This window comes from Carettochelys insculpta, chromosome 13 (assembly GCF_033958435.1).
Source record: "Carettochelys insculpta isolate YL-2023 chromosome 13, ASM3395843v1, whole genome shotgun sequence".
NCBI lineage: Eukaryota > Metazoa > Chordata > Testudines > Carettochelyidae > Carettochelys > Carettochelys insculpta.
This window is the reverse complement of record NC_134149.1, coordinates 19,601,063-19,624,037: the sequence shown is the minus strand read 5'-3', so window position 1 is coordinate 19,624,037 and position 22,975 is coordinate 19,601,063. Positions and strand designations below refer to the sequence as shown.

Genomic DNA, 22,975 nt, shown 5'->3' with positions numbered 1-22,975 from the left:
AAGGCCAGATTTCATAGTCTGACACGTTTTTTTCATGGCCATGAATTTGGTAGGCCCCTATAGCTAGCCCATGGCTGTACTAGCCTAGTGCCCTCGTACAGAGAAGGCGGTCCTGTGTCTTTGGCACCATGGATTTAACATACATTCACAAAAGCAAAACCCTTTTTTAATAGCACATTCTTCTTTAAAAAGAAAGCCAGGTAGAAGTGTGCAAATGAGATTTTGAGATGCGGAGGTTGCAGAGGTCAAAGCAACTGTTGCGTGTGGTGCTGTAGGGCTGCCATCTGAAATTCAATTTGTGAATGCAACAAAATGGCTGCTCCCTGCATATTAATGGATGTGAGCTTTGGCTGAATGTGCGTTCATTTACTGAATGGTAATGGCCCTCATCCTGCAAAGACGAATGCACATGAGTATTCATAATGAATTCAATATGACTTAAACTTCAACACGTGTGCAAACCTTAGCAGGCGTGAGGCCGGGAGGAAGCTCTCTGCTTTTTGTTTTTGACTCTCAGTGACTGCTCAGAGCTCCTTTCCCTCATACCAGTTGATACACCTGTGAATTCCTGCCACCAAACCACACCATGATCAGTGCAGTTATATTTCTTTGTCTGGTGAAGTCTTATACCCAGACCTCTTCTGAGCTGCTTAGCAGCAGTAGATATGTGAGTGGAGAAATATCCATTACCCATGAAAGAAGACCTCATCTGGTCTCTTCTAGACAATGCTTTGGTTCTGGAGGTATTACCTCTTATGTTCCCTGAGATGCCTTCCCATTCCTTCTACCACCCTGCCACACAAGTCTTTGGTGTCTGTTTTGTGTTCTTCTGTACCAAATAATGAATCCACAGTAATTGAACTCTATTTTCATGGATTTGATATATGGCTGCTAAAATGCCCCCAAGTGGCACATGGAAAAAGAGGAAAGTAGCATTTTTAAAAAAGAATTAGCCCTGGGAGGAACTTAAGAATAATAAATAACCAAGGGGCCATACAAGACAAGAGTTTGGGACATACATAAAATGAATCCAGGATTTAAAATAACAATCAGAGACCGCCCCCCCTTCTGTATTACAGGTAAATGTGTGGCCCTGGAAGGAGGGGGAATGATTTGTCGTACAGACGTACAACTGAATCTCAGTCATTCTCTGCAACGCATTGCTTCTATTCTGGGTGCCAATCAAAGAAAATTCCTGCCTGGCTTTGATGTGGACAAAATGGCTATTAGGGTCGAGGCTGAAATACAAAATGTATTGTATCTTACACCTGTGACCATTAGCACAATTAGAAAGGCCAGTGTATGAGACTACTAGATGATGCAGACCCACAACATCCAGAAATTAAGGTTTAGTAAAGGAATAGTACCGTCGCTCCACCAGACTGGTATAAATATACTAGACAACTACACAGCCTAGTAGAGACATTTCAAAGGGTCTCCTGGGGTGAGTGCAACGGTTACATATCAACAAACAAAACTGTAGACACTGGTATTTGTTTAAACACATGGAACTTTATTCATGAAAAGTATTCTGTAGGGTCTGTGTATTTACAGAACACAATGCAAACGTACATTTTTGCTTTTCTATAACATCTTTGAGACCTAGATCCATTAGGTGACTCGGAGAAGGTCACACAGAAAACCTCTGGCAGAAATGGGAATAGAACAGAGATATTCTAATTTCCTGGCCTGTGATTAGACACAAGATGATCCTTCCTGACTCCTAGAATGTAAAGATTATATTTCAGGGATGGGAAACTTTAAGCTATAGGAGAGGAACTCCCAAACCAAACCTCTAAGCCCCTTGGCAGGCCACAGAGTTGCTATATGCAGAAGGTGGGTGGGGTCAGGTCCTATTCCTGGGGGTCAGACTGTAGGTAGGAGGAGTTGGGTCCTGTCCCTGTGGGGAGGTGATGCAGGGGAAGAATTGGTTACTGTACCAGGGAGGGTGATGCAGAGGGGAAACAGGGCTGTAGGGTGATTGAAACTCACCTGGGCTGTGGGAGGTTCTAGAGTCTGTCCCCCAGTTACCTTGTAGTAACTCATGTGGTCCCTTCTCTAGCCTGTTGGCTCTTGTCCCGGTATCTCTTGATGCCATTTTCAGGCTGGTGATGCCCTGTGCCCCTTCTTGGCCCCAGTGCTGCTGAATTGCCTACCTGACCTGGGTTATACAGGCCAATGAAAATGATCTGCCAATCTGGATGCAACTCCTGAGCTCCCTGTTGCCCATTCCTGCTGTATGTGCCTATTATCTGAATAGTGAATATGAGCCTTGGAAATCTCAGGGAGGTGCGTCCCACTGAGTAAGTCAGATTTGCAGTGCTTCAGCCACAGAACCAGCTATGCTGCTAGATAAAGGCAGGACCCCCTGAATGCCAGCTGCTGCTGATCTGAAACAGATAGATAAACTGCAGCTTATTATTTATTAATTAGAGAGACCTAGGACTAGAGGCAGCTGAAAGATGATCAGTATCTCCACTGCGAATTCTTCATAATAACAAAGCCTTGTGTGACATCTTTATATTCTTGATAGGTCCAATCTGAGAAATAGGAGGAATTATGAAGCCTCAACTACATCTGTGATAGAAGGATGCTGGTGGTGCCATAAATGCATTGCATGGAAATCCATGGGATGTGTATATGCCCTCAGGACACCATAGCAGGGTTACAGCCAGAATGTAAATCCTGGGGGTACATTACTTGCTAAAGCCCAATTTAAAAAAAAAATCCCAAATTTTTGTCCCCATCCCTCATATCTCACTTATGTTGGTGTGTTTTGTCATTACATCCCACCTCCTGTTCACATAAAATTCTGGTCTTCTCATTCCTTCCAGCTAGACTGTTTTGCATAACATTACTGTTCTTTCTGTATTAAATATTGCATTGTGAACGTGCATGGTGTGCTACAGGCAGTGAGAATGAAAGCTCTCTGCCCCCATGAAGCTACATATCTCAAAGGATTGTAAGATCTTTACATTCAAAAGAAAGAGCATAAGCTTTATATCAGGTATCTTTCCTATTATTTTTTTTATCATGCCATCACACACTAAGCCGCAATACAAGTGAGAACACTAAATATACATTTGTTCTAAGCCTGTTGGAGAATTCAATGTATTATAAAGCTATTGGTGGTCTTGTCATACGTTCTAAGAAGGAAGCATCTCTGGATGAAATGTAGTCAGAAAAGGACAAATATAAGGATAGTATGGGCCTGATTCTTTGCTCTTTTCCACCTTGTGTAACCTCAGCTGCAGAGTTCACTTTGCATAGGTGAAATGTAAAACACTATCTCTGGTGAACGCGAGTGGGGAATTTTCATTTGTGAGCATTTGGCCCTCACTTTGCACAGGTGTAAACACTGATACAAGATTTCAAGGGATGGAGAATCAGGCCCAGTGTCATAGCACAGAGGAAAGGTATCATGGTGAATTTATTTGTGAATGTCCGGTCTTAGTAACTCTTCATAGTGGACTGGTTGGGTTTTCTGCCATATTATCTGCCAGGAAGAACAGACCTTGAAGGGTCTATATAGTCCAAACTAATTAAAGTCAAAATGTTTTGATAGGTTTGAAATGTAAACACAGCAAAATACCACCCAAATCCTGCAAGAACATCCTAAAAAAAAACCCCACAGATCCATAAGACCCTCTGGACTCCTACCAAATCCCCCTAATTTCTATGAAATTCATATTAAATGGAGAAAGACTTGTTACATTCTTATCCTTTACCCTGGTCATTGCAGAATTGGTTTTTGCAATGGATTCCCAAGTGTTTGGTCCTGCCTTGTGACAAATGACTTGGGCAACTAAGCTGGCACTCCCAGGAGAGACTACAGTCTGTGCCCAGTAACAAAATCTTCAAAAATCCCTGAGATACTTCAGATTTTTTCCAAAAAATAAAATGTTACAAATCCCCCAGTCCTCGGTTACAGTAGAGATAAGCATGTTTTAAAACCCTAGGATTTATAGGATTCCATATATTTGGTTGCAAATGAAAAGTTTAAAACTTACTTTGAAATGTTGACTCTTTTTGTTCGGCGTTTAGGTGGATTAAACTCAAATATGACTGTCTAACATTTCACGCATGGCTACTAAATGTGAGCTTGGAATTGTATAGTACAGAAAATACATTGTAGTTAAGTGAGCCACAGCATTAAGTGTGGCATTTGAAAACAATTACTTCAGGTTTTATTTCTTCTATTGGATCCATGAAAGTAGAATAAAGCTCAAGTTCTTTGCCTGCTAGTTTCATCAGCTTATTGATCTTAGATTTTACTTCCAACAGTGAGTCATTGGAATCGGATTGTTACCATTTTGGTGAATGTTGGTATCTTCTGGCCCCTCAGGACCAGATTTATAAAGGTATTTAAGCATCTACCAATGCACATAGGCACCTAGCTGGATTAACAGAAGTGACTTTTCTGGTTTCCAATGGGAGATAGGTACTTTTATGAATCTCCCTATGTGCCTAAGTGATTTGGGCACCTGCCAGCTTTTAAGTACATCTGTGGATTTGGCCCTTGGTTGCTGGGTTTAATCCACTAGTTTCTGTTTATTTAAGGAGTATTTTATTGGCCAGTGTGTAGTTGGGTGGCTAATTTATATGCCTTGTTTTGAGGAAACACTGCACGCTTCTACCTTTTATTACAGGTGGAACCTCTCCAATCTGGAACTCTCTCGTCCGGCAACATCCATAATCTGGCATGATGTTAGTTAGCCAGATGACCATTTATTACGGGTGTGGCCAAGTTTCCTATGGTCCCATAAAGTCTGGTTACAATTACCAGTTCTGGCTCTCAATGTGCTGTTATGCAGCTCTGTTTACTGCTAAATGTCTTCTAAGTGCCCAGTAAGTACTAGAAGTGTTGGTAATACCGTTAGACAATATTGACCACCGGTGACCCGGCAAATATTTCCATTGGTGCTGGTTAGGTCCTGAGAGTGCCTGATCAGAGAGCTTCAACCTGTATAATAACAAGTACCTAAGAAACATACAAACTGCTTGGACAATTCTTGTGAAATTTACATTTCAGTGAAAAATGGAAACCAAATTTCATGAAACGTAATTGGGCTGTGTTCTCCCCTTTCTCAACCAGCTCTCTATCACAATGTATGCCTATCTAATTACCTTTGTATTAATTATTTCCAAAAGGGGAAAGCTACGTCTGTTCATCTGACAACTTCTTCAAGAAAGTGGAGTACACCAAGAATGTCAATCCCAATTGGTCCGTCAATGTGAAGACCTCGGCCAACTTGAAAGCCCCTCAGTCTCTGGCTAGCAGCAACAGTGCCCAGGCAAGGGAGAACAAGGATTTTGTGCGTCCCAAGCTGGTGACCATCATCCGCAGTGGAGTGAAGCCCCGAAAGGCGGTTCGTGTGCTCCTGAACAAGAAGACAGCACATTCGTTTGAGCAAGTTCTTACTGACATCACTGAAGCTATAAAACTGGAGACGGGCGTGGTGAAAAAGCTGTACACCCTGGATGGGAAACAGGTAGGGGATTTGCAAATTCTTTTCCTTCTCTTTGATTCTATTTCTCTTCTGATTCAGCACTGCTGATGAAGTGAACCATTACCAAAGCCTAAAATTAACCTGAGAAATCATCACCATCTGTTCTTCTGGAAGTCGGGCTTCTCATGCCAGTGGTGGTTACTATATTGTCACTGGTATTAATATCCAGCAGAGAATGCAGGCGACCATCTGAATGAAACAGATGTACTACCCTGGTGTCTGAGCAGCAGAGAGCTGCGCATATTGTCCAAGAAGATTTCCAAGCTATATAAATAATATGAGCAGTTTGTGCGGAAGGCTTGTTTATTAGGTAACCATAGCAGCTGCTCTCTAGGACTTGCTACAAGTATTAGACCAAATGTATTGTTTTACTGTTCTGTTCTCAGATGAGCGCTAGCCAAAGTAAGTTAATTGGTGAGTAAGGAACTCATCTGGCTAACTCTGTAGCTGGTGGGAAAATTTATGGGACATGTGATACCTTCATGTGTAAAAGTATAAATAGCTAATACACAGTAGGGCTTTGGGTCAGAATTTTGTGAGTCACTATAAATGTGCCTTGGCTTTGCAAGTTCTTATTATGCAAACACATTTTTAAAGTACTTGTCACTGGTGCGCTGTTGCTAACAGACCATTTAATAAGGTCTTTGTACTGCTGCAGGTATGGAATCCCCTAAAGAAATGAGTGCTATACAGCTTGGGGTGTTGGAACAGAAAGATATGTCATCTAGGAACTCTCTTTGGTTAAAATTGCAGATGTTAGTGGTTTTTGGACACTATTTGATTGTGGGGATTGATATTATAGATGTAAAATGACTAATTTCATTACCCATCTTCTGCCAAAGATATTAGTTTGATTGTCTCTTGAAACCTAAGCACGAGAGTATGTAATCTCTTGAGCAGTACATGACTTGTCTGCATTAACCCCCCCACCCCCTATTGATCTATCCTATGCAACTTCGGCTATGCAAATACTCACCACAGTGTCTTCCACCCAGTATGGTCAGCAGGGGTTGCTCTCCTGTCAGCTCCTCTCATCCCGATGGTGTACTGGAGTAGATGGCAGAGTGTGCAGAGATCGATTTATTGCATCTAAGCAAACGAAATAAATCGATAGCCTATGGATCAATTGCTGCAGCATCAATCCACTGCAGAGCGGAGACAACCCCTATACATTTGAATGAACAAATAGGTCCATTCTTCAGGTGGAGAATGTTGCCCCATAACATATGTTAGCCTGTGTCTGTTCCTTGTGTACAGAATGTAGAACATGCTATCATACTAGGCTGTTGCTTCTTGGTCTTCCCATTCCCCTGACTATCAGGGAGTGAGAGGAAAGTACCCAGTTTGCACGAATCACTCCTCTGTCCCCTCCCCTCACGAGCCAGGAGTGAGAGGCATGTGCACAATTTGTGTGCTTTCCACTCGCTCCCTGATAGTGGAAGGGGAAGAAGAGCAAGCAGCATTCTGGTACACTTGGATGCTGCCCTCCCCAAATGTTGCTCTTGTTTGAAAGTACTTGTGACAGCTGTGTTCTGGTTGACAGCCTGTTCAGCCAAGTCCCACTCCTCTTTGGAGTCTGCTACAATCTGCAGCACCGGAGCTGCTGCCGTACATTAGACTAGTGATGTCCAAAGGGTTTGATGATTAGGCATTATATAACATATCTGTTTCTCTGTCACATACCAATGTCCTCAGCTGCCAAACTATACACATGCTTTTGAACTCAGTACTAACAAGTGGCTGCAAATTCTTAGTGCCAGAATCTGAGAACTTTCACCACAGTGAGTGGTACCTTTCTCCACCATTGCCTTCAATGGGACTAATAGTGGAGGAAAGTTCTACTCAGTGTGACCAAAAGTATCACAATCTGGCCCTCAAAATGTACTCACTCCTTGCTCTGGAAAGCTCTCAGTGATTTCCCTGGGAGTTTGAATGACTGAAGCACTTAAGGATTTCTCTATATGTACTTTCCATTTTACTAGCTAACTAAGAAAAGAGAACTCTCTCGCACGTTCCAGTGCCACTCTATAGGAAGGGGTGTGTAGTGATGAATTTTTTAAGAGGTAAAAATGAGATAATTTACAATCTGACAATGATTATGTATTATTTAATAGCTGATAATTACATAACTTACTAATAGAGCTCTATGCCAGGGACAAATGTGGCCCAGTAGGTTTTGGTTTCATTTAACAGGACTAAACTACAACCACTGAAAAAAAAACTTTTAAACTGAAGTTGGCCACCTAAATTTGTTCCAGTGATGCTAACAAGCTCCAAAATTTTCTGGAGTGGTTGCAGTTGTTGGCTGGTATGATCCATTGTCTCTCAGTGCACCATCAATTCTGATTTTGCTGTGAGAGAGAAGTTTTTGAAGGCACAATTCTGACAAAGAGCAGTCTATTTTCCGAGAAAGATATTCATGCAAAACCTCAAGCTGAAAAGTTGACAAGATTCCTGACAGTTTCACTAGTAAAATGCTATCACAGCAGTGTTAATTCTAGAGATGTGAAATGATAGAATTCACAAAGGCGATGTACAAAGGGAAATCATCCTTATTGAGCCCATAAGCTGGAACTTAATGGAGGAAAATGATTTATTTTATGTATAGGCATTTCTCTGGCATTCATCAGAGAGCTTTAGAAATGTAGGCATTAGTGGAGAAGGTACAGAGGCATACAAATAATTACATATCTAAGCACTGCCAGTCTACTGCAAATGGGATGATAGACTTAATCTGGACCAGGATGTTGTGTGTATGCATAGAGTTTAAGGACTGATGGGACCACAAGATCATCTACCCTGTCCATGGCTGAGGAGAAAAATGGTGGCAGGGTGCTGGTTCTGGTTCCCCTGAAAGGGGCAGGGCCTTGGGCAGAAGGAAGGTGCTGGGGGGTGAGTCCTTCTGAACTGTATGGCCAGGGGCTCCAACAGCAATTTAAAAGGGTCCAGAGTCCCTGCTATGGCTGTGCTAACAGAAGCAGGAGCCACAGGCCCTTTTAAATCACCAGGCCCCAAGGTAAGATGTCCCCTTCTTCATTGTCTTCCCCCTTACCATTGGTGACCCTAAGTCGGACCTCATATATATCTCATACCACCAGCCAGCACCCACATGCTAAATCCAACAATGGAAATTATACCTAGGGAAATTAGACCTCCAGGATACCAGACTGCTAAGTGCCACAGGCAGACACTAGGTGGGATGGAGGTGTACTAGTGCATGAGGATATCAGTGAAACTAACTTTTTTTGGTTTGTTTAAAATGAAATAGAGTTTTATTGTTGCTTGTCATATCTTGCATTTTCTATGGCGGGTTACTTCAGTTTTTCTTGAAACTGTTAAATAGCATCTTGTGCTTGTTAAGCTTATTTATTTTAACTTAGTCTCTTACAAACTGCTAATGCTCCATTTAACTGTAATTGTGCAGTGTCTCTGCTATAATTCCAGAGGAAAGAAACTTCAAAGAAGCTACTGTACATGAGCCAACACACTGAGAATGAAAGCAATAAGAGTTTACATACTCAGTCATATCAGAAATGGTAAAGGACAAAGAATATAGTGTGTTTATATCACTTGTACAGGTAATGGGCCAAATTCAGCTTTATTAAAGCTCCTGAGAATTGTCTAAGCCATGGAGTATATTGCAAATTGGTTGCCCTGGCAAATTATTACTGTTGTTGTTTTTATTACAGTAGCATCCACTGTCCCTTATTGGGACTGGGTCCCAGTGGTGCTATTTGAATATGCTCCTCCATGACTAGTTCATAATTTAATTTAGAAGGAAACAGAATAGGAATTGTAGATAAACGGCTCAAATTATAAAAAACCTTGATGATCAGAATACCAGATTTTGGCACTCTTACCCTCAATGGCTATCCCATTTGTACCTACACCTTTTTTCTTTCACTGCCACACGTACCTACTTACACACCTAATTTTTATCAGAGAGACAGCTGTGTTAGTCTGTAGCTTCGAGAACAACAAGAAGTCTTGCGGCACCTTACAGATTAACAGATATTTTGGAGCATAAGCTTTTGTGGCCAAAGACATGCTTCACCAGATGCAAATACCTACAAAAATACCTAATTTTTGTTATTGCTGGAGCAGAGGTTATTTTCTTCTCCAGCTGTTGGTCTAGCATTGATAGTCCGTGACCTCCAATCTCTACTTTCCACTAGACGTGGATTACAAATTCTGCGAGTAGACCAATATATATTTTTTGAATCCTGTATTCCCTTCATACATAAAAATGCACACCTGCTGAACATGCTAAGACGCTCCTTGGCATTCAATCACAGTTTTCTATAGCTAGTCTTTTAGAAGATCCAGGTCCACAAAGTGTTGAAGTGTCTATATTTTAGGTGCCTAGAAAATCACTGGACCCACAGATCAATCCACAAAGCCACAGTTAGACTCAACAGGAGATGCTGAAGGAGTCTCATGTCAGGATATCTCATTTCACTGGCTAAGAACTCTCTCCTGAGAGGTGGAACACTGATCTTCAAACCCTTTCTCACCCCCAGTAGATGGGGGAATTGAACCTGGCTCTCTTACATTCCAGCTGTGTGCTAACCATTGGTATAAAAATTTGAAAGAAGAGGACTGTCCCCAAATTTTGAGTGACACCTGATTTGAATTAGTGCCCAAAGGTGAAAGAGGTGAAGGAGTTCCTATCTCCCCGCCAGTCTGTGGAGTGCCCCAGGGCTTAGGGGGGAGTCAGACTTTCAGACCCTTCATGGGCATGTCTGGAAGAAGAGACATAAAGTCTTAGGGAACTTCTACACTGAAAACTTTTTTGGCTCTGAGTGAATTTAGGTGCCTGTATGGTCAGGGCATATCTGAGTGTTAGGGTTCAGGTGTCTGAGTAACTTTGTGGATCTGGGCCTAACTGGAGCCATTGACTGTTTATTTTCAGTTAACAGAATAGGAAAGACTTAAGCTGATAACTAGCTAAATGCCACAAATGACCTCCAATTGAGAACTTCTTGTTAAAATCTTAGTTAAGATTTGGAGCCACTTGTGGTAGGCACAGTACAGGCACATCAAAAAAGACAGTTCTTGCCTCCAAGTGCAGAAATAAATGCTATAATGCTACTCAACTAGACAGATTTAATATATGGTCTTTGGAGGCTGGATTTTCTTCCCATGCCTTCTGGATTCTTCTATAATAATAGAGTCATGACAGGATAATTACTTCCCTAGCTATATTAAAACACATTGGTCTGTTCTTTGGATTTGATCATTTTAAGTATATAGGACAAAGAGAACTCTATGCACTATTCAAGGACTTTTATCTACAGGAGATTGGTCCCTAAGTGCTTCTGTCCTTTCCAAGTGTTAGCTGTCTCATCGAATGAAGTTATATACATACTCGTATGTCAGGACACTTGTGGCCTTACTCACTTGAGAATTTTCAGCCTTGATAAAATGTTCCCCTCCAGCAATCTTTGCCATGGCAAGAACTTCATCTGGCAGGTGATAGGTGAAGTTCCTCTTTGTTTGCAAAGCAGCTGTGAATGTGCACGAGGCTGGCCTGTCTCCTTCCTGAAGAGGAGTCACCTTGCTGTAGCTGACTTGCACTGAGTGATAACACTGGATATGACTTTTGTCGGCTGTGAATGGGTTCAGGAGAGGTAATTTGTCAGCATTCCTGAATCAGAGCCAAATCTGAAGTTTCAAATCTAAGCGAGACCAGTGTTGTTGCAGTACTGGTGAGGCACACAGCTGGAAGAGTGAAAACAGATTTGTTCAGTTTGGGCTCCCCCACACAGAATTTAATTTGGCCTGTGGAAATAAAATCCACCACAACAGTTTGCCGACCCAGCTGTCATTACAGGTAATGGCCAAATTGTAGTCTCTCTTGACAGTTTAGTCCTATGGGCTTCAGTAATGGGCCTATAGTAATGTGACAAGGAGCAGATGTTGGACTGATATGCAAACCCATCCAGTGGTAACAGAGAGGTAGCTGAGTTCCTCTATATTCTGACAAAACAAGCACGCAGTCATGTTGCACTTTAAGGCCTAGCAAGATAACTTATTAGGTGACAAGCTTTTGTGGGGCAGACCTACTTCCTCCAATCTGGAGATCTGAAAAAGTCGGTCTGCCCCATGAGAGCTCATCACCTAGTTATTTTGTTAAAGTGCCATCCACTGGTGTATAATGAACTCTTAGAAGATGGAATAGTACCTCACAATGCAAACGTTGCTATGAGATTATAAGTGGGGGAAGGAATTCCTTCTGTCTAGCACCTTGTGGGTGGTTAGCTTATGCCCACAGGCATGAGGTTCATTTGCTTTGTAGTATTGTATTCACTGGCTAAGTAGTTGGCCCCTTCAAGAGAGATGGGTCTGGCTCCACTGGTAACACAGCTCATTTACCTTCCCAGGTGGGAAGAATGGGCAAAGTCACATGACATGCAGGTCACATGACTATATGAGGACTCTTTTTTTCTTTTTTTTTTTTGGCATGTGAAGGTAAGATGGAAGCCTGTGGAGAGCCAGGGGCAACACTCTGGGTTGGATGCCCTGGGAATAAGTGCTGGACAGAAACCAAGACCATGATTTCCTCTACTAGAAATATGCTTTCAGGTAGAGATCCTGGAGGAAACTCTGTATGGAGCAGGAGCCAGTTAAGAAGATGGATTTTGGAAGAGCAAGTCTGTTGGAGGAAAGGATAGTAGGGACTAAGTCCCAAGGCAAGGTATTATGAGCCAGCTAGGAATGCTTAGAGTGAGCTCCTGTGTTTCCATGGGCACTTTATTAATATACCCTAAGAAAGAATGTTACTTCACACATGAAAGCTCATGTTGAAGTGTTTGGGGAGCCCAAGGGGGGAAACTGAGGCAGCAGCTAGCCCAAAACCAAAGAGGGTCAGTGGTGCTATTACATTTGTGCTGTTACACTGTTGCAACAATACTAGTTTAATTTAAGATGTCTGAGTCTAGTCTACAACTTCTCTAATCCTTCCAGTTTCACAGGTTAACAATACTATGGATAGAAGAGAGTCTTGTTTGCTTCATTTGGGGTTTTATTGTATTCAGTTTCTTGTTTCTTCTGATGCCTTGAGCCAGAAGGAGTCCATCCATCTGTCCGTCCGTCCATCCTTCCTTCCTTCCTATCTGAAAATTTGATGGACCTGCCATGAGAATTTCATTCTCATGCAAAGAGGACAGAATTTGCTGTGCAAGTTTTCATCTCCTTCTCACATTCCCTCCAACCATAAACTCACAACTGTGCCTTGAAAGAGCCATCTTTAGGGCTGAGAGGCTCTTTCACTCTTCATGCCCACTTTATGCTTTGGCCTCTTAGTGTGGAATGTCAATAAGGAGCCAGAATTATTCGTTCCGGATGTTGGTATATGTGTAGACTCTTGTGTGGTCTCTGAGTGGTTCCCAAAATCGGAGCGTAAGTGTGGCCTCATTGAAGTCCAACTGGAGTTTTGCCATTGACTGAACATATCCAGAGTTTAACCAATAGTTCTCTCATCCCTTGTTCCAGTCAACAAAATCATGAATTTTTATTGACTGGTTATCGCCAGAAGGCTGAGGAGAGATGTTAGGGTTTATGTTGTGTTCAAGGTGGCACCCTGTTCTCTCACCCTATTCCTTCGTTCTTCATTAATAAATCTTTAGGCTTTAGATTCTAAAGGACTGGCACAGCATGCTGTTTTGGGTAAGATCTAAGTCTATATTGATATGGGAATGTGGCTGGACCTTTGGGGCTTGGAAGAATCTCTGTGGATTTGGTGAAATAGGTTTTAATAACTTCTCACCTGAGTAAGGCATTAGGAGCAGCTGGAGAATCTGTAAGTTTGTTTGTGTGGCTTCTGGCTGGCCAGTGGGGCTGGCAGAGGGACTTTTGTGGCTGCTTTGGTTTGCCTTAGTGAGAAGGAAATCGCAGCCTGGGCTGCAAGTGGCCTGCTTTTAAGCAATTTACCCAGGATTGGTTTTCTTCAATGTGCCCAGCGCCCTGCCCTTCACCCATAATATTACAGGGAGCAAAGAGGGCAGTTGCCCTGTGGCCCAGAGCTCCAGGCCCCTTTGAAATGCTGCAGAACACTGTGCTGCCACTCCATGCTCACCTCTGAGGGAGCATGGCAGAGGGCCAGGGCTGACTGCCTTAAACCCCACCCCTTCTGGCCTTGGCCCCACCCATTCCAGGAGCAGGGAGCCAGGCCCCTCCCACCTTTCCCCAAGGTCCATGGTGGTTGTCAGCCCTGCTGCAGGGTGGAAATCTCAAAGTCCTCATCTCTTCCATGAGTGAACTTCAGATTCTGTGCCAGATGTATGTGCAGGTAACAAGAGTTCTCTCAACAAGTATCATGTGAGGTGGATACTTGTGTAGCAGGATCTGGGTAGAGCCTTGCTTCTTATTTCAAAGGCTTCAAGCCTCCCAAACAATAGAGAGCAATGGCTTCCTTAGGTCAAGTCTGACCTAGAAACCTAGCAGAGAAAAGATTATCATTACGATGTTCTGGGCTACCCACCTCCTTAAAAGTATTTAAAAGAAATCATAACCGCAATCTTTATTCTGGAGGATGTCATCTTTCCCTTTTACCCGAATGCCAGTAGGAACAGAGAATTGTCTGAATACCAGGAAGGAAGGGAATTAGTCATTGTGACAGTAGAAGGTTTAATGAGGAATAAATAGGCTGAAAATGGTCAATGGGAAATGTATGCTGAATATCAGGAGGCAGGACATGTTACTGTCCAAGAAAGACATATAGGACTTGTCTGACTTTTCCATTTCTTACTTGTATTGTAATGTGATATATAAGAGTTTGGTTCCCCTTCAGTGCTTGAGCATAAACCGGTATTGATGGGTGTTCCCTTTGCATTTTGACAGGGTAGTACATCAGCAAGTCTTTCCTGTGATTGCATTTGAAGAGAGTGGTAATATTTTTGACACTTCTAGAAATTCATCTGGGTGCTTGGTCAATGTCTCTTGTTTTCTGTCTCATTCTGCATCTCTGCCACTTAATTTCCTTCTCTATTACTGGTCTTGCTTCCAAAAGTTTTAAGTTATTCATCCCACAATGCACTTGACAATAATGTTCTTCTGTTTTTACCATATGTTTCATACTCTGTGCTTTTCCGTTTGGAATTCAGTGTACTAGATCATGAATTAATGACAGACTTGCAATAAATTCCACAACACAGTTTTCTTATATGACAGAGCATCTTTTCCCTACTCTTTTGCACCTGACACCTTTCACGGAATTTGGTCAGTGTACAGTTGATTCTACAATGGCTCTTTTCTCGGTGAAATGTGCAGTCTAATGCAGCCAAACATTTTATTGGTGAGAAAAGAAATGAGTCTGTTTCACAAAGGGCACAGAATTAGAGGGTGGTGCTGTTCAACTGCTCAAACCAACGCCTAGTCCAGTGGTTTTCAACCAGTGTGCTGAGGCACACGAGTGTGCCATGAGAACTGTCCAAGTGTACTGTGACACTTTGTCCATTTCCCCTTGCTGTGGCTCTTTGCAGAGCCACTGTGAGGGGGAAAGCTGACCCTGCAAGGCCCCATTTGCACAGGGAGGAAGCTGAAATGCTACTTCCTGGCCCAAATTAGCTGGTGGGGAGCCTGCCTCCGTTCCTTGCTGTGGCAAGCGGAAAGGCAGGAGCATGTTGGAGCTGGGACTCTGTTTAGATGCTCCATCCTGGCTCCGATGAGCTGGCAGGGAGGGGAGCTTGATTTCAGTGATTACTCATTTATTCAACACCCCTAGCACAGCGTTGAGCAGATCTTGAAAATGTGTCTGTGCTCACTAAGACCATGTATTCTGTGGAGGATTTGAAACATTTTATGCATTTGATCCTTGTTTAGCTTGTTGTATGCACTGCTGTGTTGCAGACCTCTCTAGTAAGACTGTCACCATAGTAAATGTAAGTTAATATGACATTTATGAGCAATCAAGTCAGCTGAAAAATGGGTGTGCTGTTGAGTGGTGTGTCTCTTTGAAGCGTGCTGTGTTACTGAAAAGATTGGGAACTGCTGGTATAGATGAATGATTTACGCAGAATTAGTAATACCTTTGAACATTTCTAGGGAGAACCAATTTCATTTTATTATTTAAGGTGTATTGTGGTGATGAGATTTATTGGGACAGAAATGAATGCAATGAAAATGTGTAAGAAGCGTGAGGGAGAATGAGCTGATTTAAACTCTGTCTAGATCTTCAGTATTGTCAGGAGTTTTTTGCTTTGCTTTGCTTCAGTATTGCTGCAGTTGTGCTCAAGAGTTCCCATCAGTCGGGCAACTTGCAGCAAATGGATCAAAACAGAGAACTGGAGTTTTAGGGCTGATCCCGAGATTTACTTAAGCTTGAATTCAAGCTCCACAGAGAAGTGGAAGTAGAGATAATGACCAGAGCGTGAGTTACTCAAGGGAAAGAACAAAGAGTCCTGTAGTACCTGGGAGAATAATGGATTTCTTAGGGCATAAGCTTTTGTGGGTAAAACCCATTTCATCAGATGAACTAGAGTGGAAATACAAAGGCAGGTATATATGTAAGACAATAACTGCAAAAGAAGTTACTATCGCTTGTAAATTCAGGTGATGAGTCAGGGTGATGGTGGCCATTCAGTGTATCTGGTGGGGAGAGCTGGATATGAAGATTCATATGCTATGTGACTCCTTGTTGTTTTTGCAGATACAGACTAACATAACTATCCCTCTGGGACTTTTCTAGGAAAAGAGACGCTCTCACCCCCACTCCTCAGGACCCTGCAGGCAAATCTGTCTTGAATTGCTGGGCATATGGTTCATATGGAATATCTTGCTTGACGCTAAGACTATGCTAGTGTCACTTTTCCTGTTTAAAACCCTCTGAAACACATTGTCCTGATCTCTTAATTCTGATAGCACAGTTATTTTTTATTGGGATAGATCCAAATCTCATTGCCATTGAATCTTAAGTATATTTGTCATTTTCTAAATATATAATTGTAGAAAAGACACTTGAGAGATACGTGCATTTTTTTTTTTTAACTTGGAAACTTAGAAGTTCTATTTAAGGACATTTTTCAAGCAATTGTCTGAATTGTGACCTTGCTGCTGTTTTATTTGAAAGAGGAAATGAATTTAAAGTGAACAAAAATAGGACTTTGAAACATAGAGGAACATGCACACTCAATTATCAAACCCTTCAGAAGCTCCCCCTGCCCCGTGTGACTGAGTGCTTGTTTGCAGCAGCCAGACTGGCATGAGAGGTCAGAGCCTTTCTAATCCAAAGGACAATGAATACAATAGATTGTACTGGGTCCACAGAAATAATTATGCAGCCAGCCTCCCTGCAGGGCACCGGGGAGAGCAGGATTTTAGTATCCTTCATTGCTCTCCTCTGCCCGCACCATCTGCTGTGTGCTGCGTTATGTGACATTCAATCTGTAGGCTGGGGACTGCGGCTTCAATTCCACTTTTGCCTATCTGCAGACGTGGTAAGCTTTAAAATACAGGGTTTCACATGAGGCTGACCATTTCTGGTAGGAGAGTTGCTGGTGGCAAGGGAAGTTCTCCTTCTTATTAGGATTAATTGTGCAGGAAGGAGCAACTGGTTAGGACGAATTTGACACAGTTGTGATACTGTTACAAAAGAAACCCAACCATCATTCTCGATGTATTAATAGGAGAGCTGTAAACCAGACAGGAGATGTATTGTGTCCGGTTCTGGGCACCACATTTCTGGAAAGATGTGAACAAACTGGAGAAGGTCCAGAGAAGAGCAACAAAAATGATTGAAGGCCTAGAAAATATGATCTATGAGGGGAAGATTAAAAGAACTGGGATTGTTTAGCCTGGAAAAGAGACGACTGAGAGGTGACATAACTTTCAAGTATGTAAAAACTTGTTTCCAGGGAGGAGGAGAAAAAATTCTTCTCTTTAACCTCAGATGTTAGAACACGAAGCAGTAGGCTTAAACTGCAGCAACAGAGGTTTAGGTTGGACCTTAAGAAAAAACTTCCTATCAGGGTGGCTAAGCACTGGAACAGATTGTCTAGTGAAGTTGTGAAATTTCCATCATTGCAGATTTTTAAGAGTAGGTTAAAAAAGGGATGGTCCAGATAGTGCTTGATCCTGCCCTGAGTATAGGGGACTGACTAGACATGATGCCTTCTCAAGGTTTCTTCCAGTTCTAACATTCCATGATCCTATGTTTTTGTTGTTGTTGTTTTCCTGAAGGAAAGTAAATGTTGAGTGTTTTAAGGGAGGTTTACTATTGGCTTGAGTAGGAGTGCTGCTAACCTGGTGCTGAGTGTGGGCTTTTTTTTTTTTTTTTTTAAATTTTACCTGCCTTTTCTTGAAAGGGACACTGGTCGTCATGGTTCATGTGAGTCTCCGCTACCTCTTTTTGAATTATCCTAGTTTTATTCATTTTTCATAGCTTCAGCATCACATAATTGAAGCCTGGAGATAAAATTACACCTTCTTCCACAGCATCCAGTATTTGTAGGAGACCACGACAACTGAAAAAGCAACTCATCCATGGTTCAGTAGGACTCTTCAGAATATTAAATGTAGGGGACACCTACACCCACCCACCCACCCACCCACCCACACACACACACACACACACACACACACACACACACACACACACACACACACACACCCCAGAAAAGCGAAACGCTTGTTTGAAATCTTCAGCCGTACAGCTGAATGCTTTATAAGGCAAGAATATGTTTGAAATAAGTAAACTTCTCTACACGCAATTTACACATATCGGGAACCTTATCAACTGCTGGCAGACTGTAGGATTACATGTAAATTAAATGTATTATGTACATGAATGTGTGAGCCAAAATTAGGAACTGAGAATATTATTTTTGCAAACTTGAAAGCCCTTCATAGTGGATTAGAAACGAGAGGCTACATCTTTTAATACTAGCTGAAAGTGAAAGCATTGCTTCTGCTGCTACTAAATTTTAATACTGTATATTACTTTCAGAGTGAATAGCATTGTGGATTTTCTACTTTTCTGACAACCGCAGTGATTGGGGTTTACAACTCACATGTATATTTCAGGAATCAAATGAAAACCATAGGGATGGCTGATTATGCCTGAATTTATGTAACTACCTCAGTGCAGATTTAGGAGAATATTTTTAACTCTGAAATGAGTGAAATCTTCTAAAGCTTGGCACATTTTGCCATTTAAAATGGAAACAGGCATTTCGAAAGCCTTTCCTTGAATTTTTTCTACCTGACGTTACTTACACAGTTCATAAGGTTTTCCTTGTGTTTTCACCATTGACTATGACTTGGTATCTTATCATATAACCACCTGCAGATGGCACTTCATCTCCAGAGTGGTGGTCTTTCTGGAAACCAGTTGCTGGGAAAAATCTTAGCTGTTCTGAGGTTAAAGATCGGGGTTCCTTCCTAGTGTGAAGTGTTTAATCTGACACCAAAGGAGCAGTAAAAACCCCAGGAGAACATGGTCAGATTATCCTAAGGACCTGCTAAAATTAATACTGGAGTTATACAGTAGTCTCTCAAAATGTGCATATCTCGCGTTTACACGAGAGGGGTTGGGGGGGTCAGTGCAGTGGGGAGCACAGGGAGACCCAGAGCCCCACAGCTGGAGGCCAGCAGAGCCAGCTGTGGGGTCCCTGGCCAGGGGGCAGGGAGACATGCAACTCCTCAGCTGGGAAGTGACTCCCCCAGCCCCAGTGGCAGCCCCAGATGAGGCTTCTGCTTGGTTCCCCTTTCCTCTGCTTGCAGGACCCAGGAAACTGACCAGCCATGAGCTGGTCAGTTTCCCAGGTCCCAGGGGGAGACACCAACGGGCTGCCCCCTGGTTCTCAGCTCCCTGCCACTCTGGGAGTCAGGAAACTGACCAGCCCTAGTGGGCTGGTCAGTTTCCCAGCTTCAACCCCAGAGGAGCCGGGAACAACACAGCAGCCTGGTTCCCATCTCCCCTCAACTTGTGTGAAAATTAGTGTCGCCAGGATTGAAGGAACGCAACCCCTGCGTAAATCCAGGGTTTACTGTACAGCATCTTTTATCTCCTGAACTAAGCCACAATAGACGTCTCCCACGACAATATTCTTAACTTTTCAAAACCTGAAAAATGGAAAATTGCAATAGCAAACATTTTATATTTGATGTAAGGGTGGCTGTTTATTCTGGAAATCAGAGCAGCAGCCAGGGACATAAGACTTTGGGGATCAATTCCAGAGTCACCCTATGATGCATTGTGTGACCTGGAATAAGGGAATTTAGTCAAACCTTTCAAACTTAGGCTAGAGCCACACTATCATGGAAAATCAACCTGCTCAAGAGTGATCATTTGGGGGTTTGTTTTGCACTTTCCGAGGTTACAGTTGACCCCAGTACTCCTTGCGAGCATCAAGGATTAAGGAAAGTCAACAGGAGAAATACTTCTGTCAACAGGCATTGAAATCAACAACCAATCGGCATAGCTAAAATTGCGTATCAGCAGTCGACTTCTATGTCTAGTGTAGATGCAGCCTTCAGTGCCTGACTGTAAGCACTCGACTCCAGATCTAGACACCTACATGAGCTGAAATCAGCCTGCTTATTTAGCTGTCTAATATTATGCACCTGTGTTGGAAAACTTAGTTTTTAGCATTTCACGGCTTCAGTTCCCCATTGATAATATAAGTATGTTGACCTATTGTACTGGATTGCCAGACTCTGCGAGACTTAACTATTCATGTTTGTTTGCACTGTTCCTCGATGGCTTTTAATGCAGAGTTCATAACATCCTCTGTATGCCTATCTTCAACTCCAAAAGTCACCTATGAAATAGCCAATTTGAATAAACATGAGTGTTTTGGAGATAAGATCTCAGTGGGATCCACCGAACATAATCTAGTCTTGTATCCTGGCCTGTATTTAAGCCAGAAGACAAAGCTGAGATTGATTGGTTCAGTTCCCACCTTCCTCTCTTCACATGTGCCTCCTTTTGGTAAGTCAGGCTTTCACTTTTTTTTTGCAGCCTGGCAGCTGCAAAGGCTGGTTGCTAGGTGACAGCCTGCCCTGCACAAAGAGCTCTCAGCTGGGGAGGTCAGAGCTGTCAGTTCCAAACAGCTGTGCAGAATTATTATTTGTCTTTCTCTTGTTTCTGCTAATCACAGGGAGCCAAATCAAAGTCAACTTTTAACAGAAATGAGAATGCCCAGGAGATACTGTTTATGGATTCTTCAGTGACACCTCCTTCTTCCTAAGCCACGGAATTGATCGTGGCGCAACTGTGGCATGTTTGGCTAGGTAGAGACAAATAGGGATAAATAGCAGGGCTGACAGCCACTGCAGGCCATGGGGCAAAGTGGGGGCGGGGGGTGGTTTTCTGCTCCACACCCTGGAAGGGACAGAGCCTAGCTCATAAGGGGTGGGGCCTAGGGCAGTCAGTCCTCAAGTCCACCTGGACCGCAGCACAGGGAGCCCCCTGCCTCCCCGCATCACGGAGTGGCAGAGCAGCACTGCAGCGGCACGTGAAAGGGGCCTGGAGCTCCAGTTGCTATGAAAATAGCAGTGGTGGCAGTCGGCGCTCCAGCTCGTTTGAAATGCCAGGCTCTGGGGCAACTTCTTCCCTTCCCCTTCTCCCCTCTGCACCCTCTGTCGGCAGGTTTGGAGATAAAATGAAAAAAGATGAACTTCTAGTTCTGTTTATCTGTTCCCTGGCCAGGTTTTCTAAACACTTCATTACTTTTGTTGCTCTTCAATTTGTCCACATCTCTCTCAAAGCATGTCCCCCGCACCTCCCACGCTGGACACAACCACTCTGGCTGAGACCTCACCAGGGCCAATTACCACCCATTTCCTACTTACAACCCTCCGGTTAATACACCCCGGAGTAATATCCTTTTCCACAGCTGCACCATTCAATCTGTAATTCACTAATCCCTGAATCCTTTTCTGTGATATTACTGCCCAGCTAGTTATTCCTCTTCCTGTATTTACGCATTAGACATTTTTTTCCTTCCCAAGTGCAGTACTTTGCATTTGTCTTTACTGAATTCAGCCTTGTTCGTTTGAGACCAGTTTTACAATTTATCACGATTATTTTGAATGCTCCTCCAAAAGAGCTCTCCGAGGTTGGGGTCATCTGAAAATTGTATCCGTATATTCTCAGATCAGTTAGCCAATCATTAATGTGAATTAATAAAGAATGGGCTTTTTGTTGCCTACAAACTCAGGTGCTTTATTTCCAGGGCATGGAGCTGGATTCTGCTGTCTTCTGTCTAAGCTAGCCGGGCACCTGTCCCACATTCCTCACCATAGTCCCTTAACTGCTTTTTCTAGGCTATGTTCTGTTCTCAGTATGTGCATCGATGTTTTGTTTTGTTTTGTTTTTTTTGTTACTTTTAAATCTAATCTTAACGTTTGTCTTTCTGTAATTACCTTCTGATTTACATCTTCATGCAGAGAAACTAATAAGATAATCCTGTAGTTTATGATTCAGGACATATACCGATCACCCAAGGGATGTGGAAGGTGGTTTCCCTTCTGAGCAGTGCAGAGATCTATGTGAGCTCTTGAGAGAGAAGAACTTTTGTCTTCTGCAACAACAGATTTTGCCCACTTGCAGAGGCGTAGTTTTGGCCTGAACAGATCAGTGAACTGATCCTCTGTGGCAAATCATATGTAAATATAATGGCTTAATCTCCTTGGTCTAATTGAAATTTTACGCTTAAATTCTTTGCCCAGCCGGGGGAGAGGGTGGAAGAACAAATGTCTGATAGACAATCTGAGGCAGTTTGACAAGTGTATCTCGTATTGAGAAAAATTGTGGTGTACGCTGTCTTGGTGAGTCTATAACTATAGCCTTCTGGTTGTATGGAGGATTGAAAGATGTCACTGCTATTATGGTGAGAATTGTGGATGGCTTTGCCATTTCAGGTAAGAACTTTAGTTCATCAAGTTCCTATTTTTGCCTCCGACACTGCCCCTTCCCTGTTACTTCAGCTATAGACATCTCTTCGATTGAATTGTGCAGTACCATATACAAGAGAGAGTAGAAATGCATTCCTGACCCCATCACAACAGGCATTATGTCCTGAAATTTGCTAACTTCTATTGTTAGCTAGGCATGTGCAGCTTTTATATCTGCAAAAAATCAATCAAATGATATCGCTGTTCCTTTCTAAATAAAAACTGGAACTTACATCATTCTGTAAACTCCAAAAGAAGATGGCAGCCCACTTTCTTGAAATGTTAAACATACTGGAGTTGGGTACCCCCACCAAACTCATCTACTCATTTAATCTTTAATATCCCATCGATGGGTGGTCTTGAAATCTGGACTCTTCAAGTCCTCATCAAAAGCCTCCTGAAGCCATCAAAAAGCTTTGTATAGGCACAAGTGGGCTGACCATCAAACTGCACAAAATCTGCTATTTGAAAAATGCATTTAGCACCTCACTTTGTCCCATCCTCCTCCAGTGGGATGAGGGCAGGCAGTTGTGCCCAACAAGACCATAACACAGGTTGAATCTCTCTAA

General features: G+C 42.7%; 1 protein-coding gene across 2 annotated transcripts in view; it reads left to right on the top strand.

Annotated features, from left to right (window-relative positions):
* DCX (doublecortin) overlaps positions 1-22,975 on the top strand; it is a 113,320-nt gene that overhangs the window by 11,286 nt on the left and 79,059 nt on the right. For both annotated transcript variants that reach the window (XM_075007777.1, XM_075007776.1), the window contains exon 3: positions 5,152-5,492. In XM_075007777.1, coding sequence (XP_074863878.1) covers positions 5,152-5,492 — 341 coding nt within the window. The remainder of the gene's footprint in view (positions 1-5,151; positions 5,493-22,975) is intronic.